The sequence below is a fragment of the Podarcis raffonei genome, chromosome 2, assembly GCF_027172205.1.
Source record: "Podarcis raffonei isolate rPodRaf1 chromosome 2, rPodRaf1.pri, whole genome shotgun sequence".
NCBI classification, from domain to species: Eukaryota; Metazoa; Chordata; class Lepidosauria; order Squamata; family Lacertidae; genus Podarcis; species Podarcis raffonei.
The window spans coordinates 31,476,731-31,490,168 of record NC_070603.1 but is presented as its reverse complement, the minus strand read 5'-3'; the positions used below and the strand labels follow the sequence as shown (position 1 = coordinate 31,490,168).

The following is a 13,438-nucleotide window of genomic DNA, read 5'->3' as shown; positions in this document are numbered from 1 at the left end:
CTAAGCCTAAAATTTGGCTCATGCTCATAGGTCATGTAACAGCTCTATTATAAATGCAAGCAGATATATTTTGATTGTTCTAGCAACAAGTGAGCGGGCAGGCATGCTGAAGAAATATATGCTTTTCAAGATGGAAAGCCTGTTTTAAAAGCAATCCAAACTAGCAACTGAACACACTAGGCTAGGCTTGCAACAGGCTAGGCTTCTTACCTTTCCACTGTCAAACTCTTCATCCCAATCGTCAATGACTGTCTGGCTCTGAGACCATACAGCATCCTGCATGGCAGCTTGGCTGATGGCCGACACCTCGCCATCCCATGTCAACACTGTGGAGGAAACACATTGTCAAAGAAGAGCTGGGGGTCGTGGCACGCATGGTCGGCCCAAGACATTTCAGCACCTGAGGCAAACCACAAAATGGTGCCGCCCTCCCCACCAGGGAAGAATGGATGAGTGAAGATCTACATCAGGAACAGGGTGGGGAATAAAGATCTACATCAGGATCTGCTGCCCCTGTGGTTTTTCGTTTTCATTTTATAATAAGAACAATCCAAATACCAAAAACACATTTATCTGCTGCCTCTGTGGGTCCTGCCGTCCAAGGCAGTTGCCTCAGCTTGCCTCACAGGTGGGCCGGCCCTGGTGGCAATCATTCCTCACTATCCCAGCCCTCTGCCCTTTCCTCATTTCTCCACTGAAGAAGCCAGCAAGGTGCTATCACCAGAAGCGCATAGAGAAACAGGGACACTGTCTTATCTACATGCACTTCTATCATAAAACACGGGGTGTCTTTTGAGAATGCCAAAGATCTCCATTATTTGTTTTCCTACTGTGGCTTAAGAGGAGAAAACCCCTTCCAAAACACAGGAGCAGGAGGGCCTCATCTGTTTACGGGAAGACCCCTTTCCTTAAAGCAGTACTGTACCTTGCTTTCCATAAGCTTTATCTGAAGAATCCTTCAGCAGCTCCTGGACCACATCAAACTGTTCGTGCTTCTGATGTATCACTTCCTTCTTTGGACTTGGGATGTTCCAGGAGCACTTGTCCCCATGTCTAAGCTGGCTGCCAGTCCAGGTCAAGGCCACTGTGGAAAGAAGGAAGGGTGTGTGGTAAGAAGTATTGGCACAATCATGTCATGCAGCCACTCTGCAGCAGTGCCAGGGAAACCAAGGGAACAGAACTGAAAAGAAACACAACCCCAGGAACAGGTGTATGATTTGCATTCCCAGTGGTCCACAGGCCAAGGTAAAAATGCTCACTTACACCTGCAGGGGGAAAACACCTGCAAGACACCAACAGACTATTGGAACTTTCCCACCAACCACAATACTGCACAAGTTCCTAGGGTTTGCACCCAGAATTAATCACAACAGCTTGTTTAAGTGAGCTTAGGCTGTTAGGCGCCAACATGTCAGAGCTGTGGGGGTTACATCTGAGCTCATCTGCATGCCTAGGAAGAGACGCCCGGTGTGCACAAACCAAACAGGCAGAGGCTATGAAGCCTTGGGACAAAAGCAGAGGGAACCTTGGGAGAAAACCCACAGCCACATTCTACGTAGTTGCTGGGTAGTTAGTGTCAGGGAAGAGTTAAGAGTTAGAAGTTTCCAGTTTCCCAGAGGGAGAAAGTTTTCCCTGAGGGAGGGAGGAGAGCAGTGAATCTAATATAGCTCAGATTCGGAGGAGAGGAGATACAAGCCAGCTATAGCGAGGAGGTTAGAAAAAAGAGCGGGAAAGCAAAAGGAACGACGCGTTCGCCATTTTGAGAGTTGCTGGTCACGGAGAAGCAGAGCTCAGAAGGTATCTGAAATAAGTGACTCTGAGGAATAATAGTTAAAGATAAGAACAGTTTATAAGATTGTTTGTTAATACACAATAAAAAGTTATAAAAGAATAAGAAGTGTTTGTGTGGTGATCTGAAGAGGACAATGACCAGTCCTGACAGTTAGGCACCTATATTGCTTTTGTTTGGACATAAGGAAACCACGTGTGTGTGTGTGTGTGTGTGTGTGTGTGTGTGTGTGTGTGTGTGTATAAATATAAATATATAAATAGGTAACAGTTCTTCCGCGTCCCAAAAAGAGCTCTGGGTTCGGAGCAAGTGTCACTACTGCTCTTCACAGATACAGTGGAGCTGATGGCAGCTCAGCCTAGTTTAGAACTGCAGCAAGTCCAAGCTCCCCTATGCCCATTCTAGGAGCTGATCTGAACTGGGGGGTACACCGTCCCCCACTCTAAATCTCCTTTCTCCGCACACACACCCAGCTAAGATATAGATATGTCTCAAACCTGGGGGGCTGATTCTAGCAGAGGAAAGGCCATTTTCTCTCTGTTCTTCTTGGGGGCTGCTGGCCTCTGGCACAGAGCCCCCCTGCTTCTCCCTCCTCTTGTGCTTTCGGTGCTCGCTCTCTCCAGCAGGGCTGCCGCTGTCTGAAGCTGGGCAAGGAAGCTGCTGCTGCTTCTTTTTCTTCTTCTTCTTCAGGCTACAGGACTCCTCCACCGGCTCATGGGCTATTAGGCAGGCTTCTGCCTCGCGCTGTGGAGGGCAGCTGCAAAATGGATTAAAAAACAACAGCCAACCCCTTTGGTTTTATTCATTTATTTTTTTAAAGTTAGAACTGTTCCTCCCACCCACCCAGAAAAAAGTACAATCAGCAGCCATTGCTTTAAAATAACCTGCTTTAAAACTGTATCTGAATGCAATGAGAAAGTACAAAGAATACCACCCCAAGGACCCTTTCCACATATGAACCCAAATGGACTCTGAGATCATCATCTGAGGCCCTGCTTTGTGTGCCCCCTCCATTCGGGGTACAGAGGGTGGCAACATCTCTGTGGTGGCTCCCTGTTTGTTGAATAGTCACCCCAGGGAGGTTCGCCTGGTGCCTTCATTATATATATATTTAGGCACCAGGTGAAAACATTCCTCTTCAACCAGGCCTTTGGCTGATTAATACTCACTGCCTTTTAAATGTGTCTGTGGGAAAGGGCAGGGTATTGTTTTGATGTTTTGTTTTACTTATTTACTTGTTTTTATCCTGTTTTTTATTCTGTGAATCACCCGGAGATCTTATGATGAAGGGCGGTATATGAATCTAATAAATAGGTAAAAATAAAAACCAGTCTCTTAAAACGGCCTGCATCAAAACTGAACTTTCTGCATAAAAGAATGAAATAGGACACAAAAGGGCTCGTCATGTATTTATATGCAGGTTCCAAAGATGAAGACCACTATACATGCGAGCGAAGTCTCACAACAAAATGCTGAACTGGGGTGGATGGGTGTTCCAGTTCAGGATTCCAGCCAGCTAAACATGCCCCTCTTCCCAGATATTTAGTCCATCCCCCTCCCCGCAAAGAACCAGTCAGCATTATTTGGTACTGAGCATGCTCAGTCCTTACTGGGCTATTCCGGGGCTCTCCCCCCTACTGTTTTTCCTTCTGTAAACCTTGAGGTCACCCCACGCCTAATATATCTGTGCCAATATGGTGCTGTTTGGGGCCACATAAGGACTAGCACTCAGAAAAATTAAGCATATTTATATGATTTCCTTTCCAATTTTCCATGTCTTATCCAGCAACCAGCAGCCCATGTTTCTGAGAGGGTCCAGATTTAGCCTTCAGTAGGGTTGCATTATTTCAAAAAGTTGAGCTTTTGGGGGGAAACCGCCCCCCAAAATAGTGATTCTAAGCTTTTGGAGCTGTTTCTGCTGCTTTTTCCATCGTGTTGCCTGACACCCGGGTTTTCCCAGACATTTTGGCGATTCGGCAAAATTCCTGACACCATTTTTACACCTGAAAGCGAGGACATATCAGGAATTTTCCTGATGTATGGCAAGCCTAGCCTTCAGCTACATGATCTTGCTTAAAAGGATCAGGCGTACAGAGAGATGCCAGTCAGAAACCGTCAGATTCATCTCTAGGCAGATGTATATTCTGCAAAATGCATCTGAGCAAAACGCCCCGCAGTCTGTACCAGTAGCAGCGGCAGAATCCCAAAACCTATTTTTAGTTATACACAGATAAGAAGCACCAGACTTCTGGAAATCTGGGAGGCATACTTCCCCCTCCCTCAGAGTTTTCATTTTACAGGGGCAAGGAAGAGTAACTTTTGGGGAAACTGAACTATATGCTGTGCTTGCTTTCTTCTTATCAAAATTATTGAGCTGTACCTTTTGGCCTGTTTAATACATCTACATCTCTACTCAGGAGACTGCCCACTCTGCTTAGCAGAGTTTATTCCCAATTGAGCTTGCACAGGATTGAAGCCTCAAAAATAAGTGCCTCAGGTTTGTAGGCACAGTCCTTTAAAGGGGAGGAAAGAAGATGGTCAACCAGACAGGAAGGGCCAGGATTATGCAAAACATTGGTCCAAAAGGCAGCAGGAAGGACTTGTGTAAACACAGGGCAACACTTGGTTCCACTAGGCTCAAAGGCTCCACTTGTTTTATTATTTATTATTATTATTATTGAAGGTGATGGGGGGCAGGGGGGAGGCCCAAAGACCCTTGAGACACAGTTAACAAGGAAACACACTCCTACCTAGCAATGTAAGCAACCTAGCAATTCACAGAGGGGTCTGAGAGCTTAGTCTAAGTCTTCATGGCTTGCCATCCCAACAGTGTTAGAAACTCAGATATATAAGCCTAGGCGCCAAATGGCTCCTCAAACCAAGGTTAAAGTCGCCAAAATGGAATGTCCAGTTGCCATTTTTGGGCAAGATGGCAAGCCTTATTTTTCAAATGATGGATTGACTTGAGTGATTCGCAGTTAAACATCTGGCTAGTTCAGATGACAACCTTGAGCTAGGTTAAGAGTTTTGAGAACTTAAGGAAAGTTACTTGATCCAGGGACAGTCCACATATACAATGGCCTATTTCTGACCTCTTTTTCCCTAATGGTGACAACAGACCATTCATAACATAAGAATATGCTTCATAACTGAGCAGGCAGTGGGGTGGGTTAAGTGAAGACAAGCCTATAACGCTGTTCACTGCTCCTGTTCTGGCTGCACAGAAAAGACATGTTGGTTCCTGAAATTCATTCCGATTGCACAGATAATATAACCGATAGAATTCTACAGGATGAGGTATTAGTGTGCGAAAACAGTCAAGATCCAAGGATCCCCAGGCATGCACCTCCAGATGGTGAAGATGTCAAGTGCTCATGTTTCTCTGTCCAAGCAAAGCCCTTCCCCTAGAAAAGACAACCAAGCAAACACTCACCTGTTCACAGGGGACAGCAAAGGCTTACAGTCTTCCTCTGTTTGCTGCAGCTTCCTTTTCTTTTTCTTCTTTTTCCTCTTTTGGGTGGAATTAGCTAGACTAGGATCTGCTACCTTGCAGCCTCCAGCTATTCCCTCTTCCTCTCCCTTCCTGGCTGCCACCAAGTCAGATTCCGGTTCAGGAGAGGAGTCTCCAGGCCTGCCGTTTTCCTCGAGTTGCCTCTTCTTCCTGGGTGGGTTGGAGAGGCAGGTTCCCTCTGCACCAATGGTTCGTGTGCTTGGGATGCAATGGGTGCCTTGTTCTTCCTCCGAGAGGCTACGCTTCCTTTTCCTCTTCTTGGAGCTGGCAAGGAAAGGCCTCTTGTCCCGGTCTGGGCAAGAGTGGCTCAGTGCCTCTTTGGGCACCACAGGTGGCGGCAGAGGGGCGGCAGAGGGGCAGCATGATTTGAAGCTGGGCAAGGGTTTGACAAAGGCGCTGCTGGCCGGCGGTGGAGGCGCTGAAGATTTGGAAGCAGATGAGGGCGTCCTAGAGAATCACACACAGACAAAGCTAAGAGCCAACCGACACCAAAGCGGCAGAAGTCTCTGCAGAAGACCACACCCGTTTCTGTTCTAAAAGAGAGCCAGTGCCGGCCTCTTTCACAACATAAATGGTCCCTTACATCACCCAGAAGGACAAAGCATTGTCAACCGAAGCAAAGGAAAGCCCTGTTGGATTCATGCATCTAATTCTACATTCTGTTCTCAGAGTGGTCAACCAGGTGCCCAGGACTTGGGCACAACAGCCCTTTCCCTACTTGTGATCTGCAGCAACTGGGATACAGAGGCAGGCCACCCCACATGTCCTAGGCATTAATAAACATTCAGCTCCTTCCAGGCTTAAGACTGGTATGGCGTCAGGCTTTGGAACTGTTTCTGCCCCTATCCCAAAGGCCCAACCCCACTTCACTGACCCTGCAATGTTTCCTCAATAATAATAATAATAATAATAATAATAATAATAATAATAATAATAATTTATTTATACCCTGCCCTCCCCAGCCAGCCAAGACCGGGCTCAGGGCGGCTAACACCAGGTATAAAAACAATTGATTAAAACAACTTAAAAACAAGATTAAAATACAACATTAAAATGCAGTCTCATTTCAGTAGAAACTCAAATCAAAAACTTTTGGGGGATGAAAACGTCAAATCTTCACCAAGGCCAACTATCCAGACTGGTCCAGAAAAAAGCCAGGGAAGTCCCCAAATAGGAGTTCCATCACAGAAGGAGAAAGGAAAAAGGAAAGAGGGGGAGGGGATCAAGTTGATTCCAAGCCAAAGGCCAGGTGGAACAACTCTGTCTTACAGGCCCTGCAGAAAGAAATCAGATCCTGCAGGGCCCTGGTCTCATGAGACAGAGCGTTCCACCAGGCCGGAGCCAGTGTTGAGAAGGCCCTGGCTCTGGTTGAGGCTAATCTGACTTCCTTAGGGCCCGGGACCTCTAGGGTGTTGCTATTTATGGATCTTAAGGTCCTCTGCGGGGCATACCAGGAGAGGCAGTCCCGTAGGTACGAGGGTCCTAAGCTCCATGCCACTTCTAGCTCAATCTATAGAGATTTATTCACCTAAAGATATTCACAGGACAGTCAGCTAGCACATTTCCACAACACAGACGTGGAGTTCTTCTGGGCTGGATGATTTCTATGCCCTAATTGAGGAGTTATTTCAGGGCCAAATTCAAAGCTCTCCCGCCAAGGCACTTTGGTGCTTGAGTTTTTATATTCACCAGATTGTGGAGCTATATTTGAATATTTTAAGGCCGTTCACAATAATTCTTGGGGTTTTCTGGAGCCGTGAGAACCCGCCCACCCTGCCTTGCATGGGCATTTCCCTAGAGATCACCTCCTTCTATTGCTCTGTTCTGCACTGCTTCTTGCAGGATAAACAACCCCTTAAGTTCCATCTGTATTCAAAGCATGCAGATGCTTTGCTACCTAAGTATAAGCTAATTTGTATTGCTTTTAAGAGTTTAGTCTCAAAGAACAGAGTGTCTCGCCGTAGCATAAAAAGCTTGCAGTACAGAGCAATGCAGTTGTGCACCTCTGCAGAGGCTGGACGGTTGGCAGACTTGCACCCAGAAGTACACTTGTCCCTGGAGAACTCAGATGAACAACGCAAGCCAACAAGACTCTCAACACGAAAGACTCTCAACTGAGCGCCAGTAAAAGGGTGGGGAAGGAAGACTGCACTGATGTGAGGTTATACGGCAAGAGATGGTGGCCTGGAATCATGTATTCAGAGAAATAAAGTATTGGATTATGAATTACCAAGACAGCCCTTACTAGAGGAACGCAGAACCTCAGGCATAGGGGCCAGATGTGGCCTCTCTAGGCCTTGATATGGCCCTCACGACCATCTGTGGGCCATGATTCCTCTCCCCGAGCCACAGCCCTCGCCAATCCTACTTCATACCCTCTCAAGGGTTTTTATCTGGTTGGTATGTGCCATCGAACTCCGGTTGCCTGGATGTAGGATTCTAGAGGGGTGCATGAGTGTATTTAGAAACTTGCCTAGTGTGCAAGGACAAAATTTACATTCCTAGCTCGCCCCACTTTTGCCACAGAAAGGTGCCCAGAATAGAATGCAGCCCTGCATGCACCTGTTTTAGCAGTAGTATTATCTGGCTATTTTAAAGGAATTGTGGGACCCCCAAGAAGATCTCAAAATGACAGTCCGCCTTATAGCAATAGCAGCCTGTATGACCACATGTCAGGCTTGGGGAAAACCAGACCCTCTTCAATCAGAGGCTTGGATAGGAAACGTTTGGGACCTAGAACATATGGTGAAATTTAAAAACATAAACAGGCAGAGGTTGACCACGTGATAATAAACTGAGAACCCCAATTATTTGGTAAGATGTAGGTTGAAATACAGGTCAAATATGAGGAGCATGGGTGGAATCAATATAAAAAGAAAAAAGTTGAACGCCGTATCGCATTTGAAGTTGGAAGTTTTATTCTATTGACTTGATGTGACCGGAGTCACATATGATTAAACGAACCATGTGCTACTTTTAAAGCAATATACAATTATACTGTCTTAAAACAGATGCATTTTAAGTGATGTGTGGCTGTTAGGATGTACGTAGGTTTAAAAATATTTATTGCATTATGCTTGCCACTAATCTGTTAATACTTACTATGGGGTTGCACCCAATGAAGATAGAGTAGACCCACTGAAACTAATGGACCTAAGTTGGTCATGCCAACTATCTGCAACTGGTCAACTCTGAGGACTAACAGAGGCTTGCATCCAATGCAGTACTACGCAAGTATCCTGTTAGCATAAGGATCACCAGTTCGACAACTCCGCCGCCCCCACAATCTGCTCTAGGAATTCCTCCAACCCTCTGTAGCAAATTTGGAGTGGGGGGAAAGTCCCACTGCACAAGCAGGAATCCCTGTGCTGATGGGATGCTTATTTAGTGCTGCAATAGATACAAGCCATTGGCTACAACCCATATCATTTACCATTGTATATATATGTGTGTGTGTGTGCGCGCACACACATACGATACACACACACAAACATATATAGTCATACCTCATGTTACGTCCGCTTCATGTTACGTTCTTTCAGGTTACGTCCTGCGGCGATCCGGAAGTACCGGAAAGGGTTACTTCTGGGTTTGGCCGCTCGCGCATACGCAGACGTGCCAAATGACGCCATGCGCATGCGCAGAAGCGGGAAATCACAGCCCGTGTGCGCACAGACGCACCACTGCGGGTTGCGCTCTTTTCATGTCACGAAAGGGCCTCCGGAACAGATCCCGTTTGCAACCAGAGGTACCACTGTGTGTGTGTGTGTGTGTAAAACACAAATTAAAAAAACACAGAGGCTGCTCTCACACATAATGTCCAAGCGGGGTGACGTTTCTCATTCCCTGTCCATTTGCCCAAAGCACCCAAACCAGACACAACACCCAGTAACAGGTGGGCTTCAAGGCACATGTTAGCAATTGCAGCAACACCCTCAAATCCAGAAAGGCTTTGCTTCAGAAAAGTACCAAATGCTACAGTGACTTATTATGACAAGCCAAAGAGCCACACAGCAAGGCCAGGGCTCAGAAAGCCAGGCCAGGGTTATGACCGCCCCCCACCCCCGCAAGGGCCCCGGGAGCTCACCTGGGATAGTCGAGCGCAGCGGCACAGACGGGGTGGGTGGTTTTTGTAGCAGCTGGTGGAGGGTGGGGCGGCGCCAGGCGCTCACTGCTGCTCAGTTTCTGCAGTGTGTTGCTGCCCTGTAGTTATTGACATAAATAAAAACTTGGTGGTCTAAAAAGAGGTTTCCGTGACCCCAGGGGGCAGAGCAAGAAGAGAGGGGAGGGGGAAAACAAAAGAACAGGTGGGGGTGGGACAGGGAAAAAGAATCAGAAAAGTGTTTGCTGTTAGAAACAAAGGGAAAAGAAGGAAGGACATGTATAAAGACAGAACAGTGTTAGAATAAAACAATGGGCAACAGGCACCTTCCCATCTTCCTTGTTTCCAAAGAGAGGAACGAAAAGAACCAGCCAGGGTCTCTCTGCTCTGGCCCTGTGAGCAGCGAAATATGGGCCTCACCAAGCAAGAGGATTTGAAGGGGCAAGAATGAGGGGAGACCAGCTCTACAGAACACAAGTTTCTCCCTTAGACTCTGGGGAAACAGGGTCCCCCTGCACAGAACGCATACGCAAGGCAAGCCATCTGCTTAAAAGAATACTGAGCTTGTTCGTGGGTAGAATCAAGCCAAACCATGGCTGAGCACGAATAGGGTGCACGCCGGTTCCGGGAGTGGAGATCTCAGCCGCTTTGCTCCTCCCCGGGTTCTGCTTGCTGCCATGCTACCCAGGACCAAGCCATGGTTTGGCTTAGAACGGCATCTGAACCTGGGCCAAGCCACTGCTCTGCCCTGGGGAGCACAAGAGGAGTGCTGTGGCCGCAACCCTTGAATCAGGGAACCTGCACATTTGCTTTTTCACACTAAGCCATGATTTGACTTAGCATTATGTGTGGGCCGTAGTATTGCCCCCAAGTATGCAACAATGGAGGGTAGTCAGAAAGTACTTGTGACTTACAAGCTGGCCAGGTGATGAATCTCCCTGGGCTCCTACCTACAAAACAGCTCAGTTGGTAAAGCATGAGACTCTTAATCTCAGGGTTGTAGGTTCGAGCCCCCCTTTGGGCAAAATATTCCTGCCTTGCGGGGGGTGGGGCCAGATCAGTGTTTCCCAAACTTGGGTTTCCAGCTGCTTCTGGACTACAGTTCCCATCATCCCTGACCACTGGTCCTGCTAGCTAGGCATGATGGAAGTTGTAGTCCAAAAACAGCTGGAGACCCATGTTTGGGAAACCCTGGACTAGATGATCCCTTCCAACTCTACGATTGCATGATATGCGATTGAGTCTGCAGCCTGAAATGCCCCCTGCCTGAATCTACCCCACCCCACCCCCCAAATCACCACTCCTTTTGCCACCATTTTGGAGGTAGGTGAGGTAAAGTACCCCTAAAACGCACCTTCCTGGCAGAGAGGGCCAGTTTTTTTGCAGGTGGGGGGGACATGGTATTTCCCAGCTCCAGATTGGTCACATTAGCCAGCAAAGGCGACTTCAGCTTGGCAAACTTGGAGTCCTCGGAAACAGGTTTCCCAGAGGCACAGTCCGATTCCTGAGAGGAGCAGTAGCCGTTGACGCCCACTGTGGCCTGCGGGAGTCCTTTGGCTGGGCGATGTGCTGGACTGGAGGAAAAGGAGCTGCTTGAAGAGGACGAGGAGGAAGAAGATGAGGAGGAAGAAGTCAAAGGCGAGGAGGCCTTGCTCGGCACCTCTGGGCCTTCCTCACGAACTTTGGCCTCGGGGTCTCCTCTGGGAGCCTCTGGCGGCTGTGAAGACAATGCCAAGCCCTTGTCCCCCCAGGAGCTCTGCTTGCCCATCTCCACCCTGACACTGGTGGCCTCACTGAAGTCCTGAGATGTTTTGAGTGGCAGGAGAGGCTGCTTCTTGGACCTCTTGCTGAAGTCGTCTAGGAAAGACAGCTTGGCAGGGAGCTTAGGTGAGGAGAACCCAACAGCAGGGATGAGCTTTGGATGAGGAGAAGGAGGAAGCGTCCCGTTCTGGGGTTTGGAGTTGGAAGCAAAGGAGCTGCGAGGAACAGGGACGCCAGGTTCCTCAGGGTCCAACGTCTTCCTGGCCTGCGTCACATCTTGCCTCTGTAGTGACAGAAGATAATAGGTGTTGAACGAAGACAGGTGGAGAGCCAACACCACAAAATGGGAACCGCTCCCCCTGCTTAATAAACTGTTCAGACCAATCCAAACACAATACCTGCAAATTGCCAGATGTATAAGCAGACAGCATATAAGGTTATCTAGCTGCATGAAAGTCATGCAGTTCACTTACACATTACTCAGGGTTAAGATTTCCCCCATCTGATCTGCTGGGAAGCAACTGATGCATTTATTACCATTCAAGTCGGTGGGCTCTGACCTTATTCTCAAAACAGGAGAGGACTGTCTTGACTGCTACAATTGCCAGGTTCTGGAAGATTTTTGATCTTGGTGATTTGGATTACTGCTATACCAAGACTTGGTAAAATTCCCTCTCCTTTAAAAAAAATTATGTTACATTAAAACTACCCAGAGACCAAAATGCCTGGTTTGATTTTATTTCATATACTGTATGAACACAGCAGGTTCACAGATGCCAAGTCCCACTGGTTTAAACAAATGCCTGGAATAGTTAAATACTCAGCTGCTACTAAGAGTACAGTGGTACCTCAGGTTACAAACACTTCGGGTTACAGACTCCACTAACCTGGAAGTAGTACCTCGGGTTAAGAACTTTACCTCAGGATGAGAACAGAAATCGTGTGCTGGTGGTGCAGCGGCAGCGGGAGACCCCATTAGCTAAAGTGGTACTTCAGGTTAAGAACGGTTTCAGGTTAAGAATGGAACTCTGGAACGAATTAAGTTCGTAACCGGAGGTACCACTGTACTGGGGGTAAAACGAATAACTTCCTTGACCTTACCAACTGACACCACAGGAGAGGGCTCGTGTGAGGGAACGCACCCCCATTTTTGCGTTATTTTGATGTACTTCACATAGGAAGTTGGAATGCTAGGGAAACAGCTAGGCTCAAACCTCTCGCTGCCATCTTGTTTTCTAGGCAAAGAAACATTCAGGCATGTGAGCCTTCCCCCCTGCAGCCTGAAGTGGTACAATCCACAGAAGTGGTAAACCTGTGAGTGGATTGTACCACTTCAGGCTGCAGGGAGCAGAACAAAGCTGGGGGCAGAACAAGGCTTTAGTTCCTCCACAAATTAACACTCAAAATGCCAGTTTTGTGACTGCATCGGAAGCATCAACCCAACAATTTCATCAATCTTTTGTAGTACGCTCCCCACAATTCATAAGTGTCTTGGGCTGTCTGCCTGCCTGCTGCAGTGCATTTGTATGCTTTCAAGTTCAATTCCCCCCCCAAAAAAATAAACTTGCACTTATGGCTGCTGATGAAAAGTGTGCGGATAACATACCAAGCCAAAGAGGAGACTGCGTAACATTTTTCAGTAGCTGAAGAGAGCTTCAGGGTAAAAAGGTAAAGGTAAAGGTACCCCTGCCCGTACGGGCCAGTCGTGTCCGACTCAAGTGAGATGGGCGCACAACCCTAAAGAGGCCAGGGGCAAGCGCTGTCCGGAGACACTTCTGGGTCACGTGGCCAGCGTGACGAAGCTGCTCTGGCGAGCCAGCACCAGCGCAGCACACGGAAACGCCGTTTACTTTCCCGCTACAAAGCGGTACCTATTTATCTACTTGCACTTAGGGGTGCTTTCGAACTGCTAGGTGGGCAGGAGCTGGGACCGAAAGACGGGAGCTCACTCCGCCGCGGGGATTCGAACCGCTGACCATACGATCGGCAAGTCCTAGGCACTGAGGTTTTACCCACAGCGCCATCCACCCCCACTACAGTGGTACCTCCGGTTACGAACTTAATTCGTTCCAGAGTTCCATTCTTAACCTGAAACCGCGTCACCAAGCCAAAGAGGAGACTGTGTAATATTTTTCAGTAGCTGAAGAGAGCTTCAGGGTACTCGCTCTCAATTTACTTTGGGGTTTTTTTTTCAGATCACTGGGTTTTGTTTCTCCTCAGACCAGAATCTGCACTGCTCAGCTTAAGACTTTTCCCTTTCCTCTTGAAGTTCAAA

At 47.8% G+C, this 13,438-nt stretch overlaps 1 protein-coding gene across 5 annotated transcripts in view; it reads right to left on the bottom strand.

Annotated features, from left to right (window-relative positions):
- The window catches only part of USP36 (ubiquitin specific peptidase 36), a 32,240-nt gene that overhangs the window by 2,802 nt on the left and 16,000 nt on the right, over positions 1 to 13,438 (bottom strand). For all 5 annotated transcript variants that reach the window (XM_053375559.1, XM_053375558.1, XM_053375563.1 and 2 more), the window contains 6 exons: positions 10,757 to 11,446; positions 9,388 to 9,503; positions 5,223 to 5,747; positions 2,287 to 2,546; positions 926 to 1,084; positions 211 to 326 (listed from right to left, as the gene is read on the bottom strand). In XM_053375559.1, coding sequence (XP_053231534.1) covers positions 211 to 326; positions 926 to 1,084; positions 2,287 to 2,546; positions 5,223 to 5,747; positions 9,388 to 9,503; positions 10,757 to 11,446 — 1,866 coding nt within the window. The remainder of the gene's footprint in view (positions 1 to 210; positions 327 to 925; positions 1,085 to 2,286; positions 2,547 to 5,222; positions 5,748 to 9,387; positions 9,504 to 10,756; positions 11,447 to 13,438) is intronic.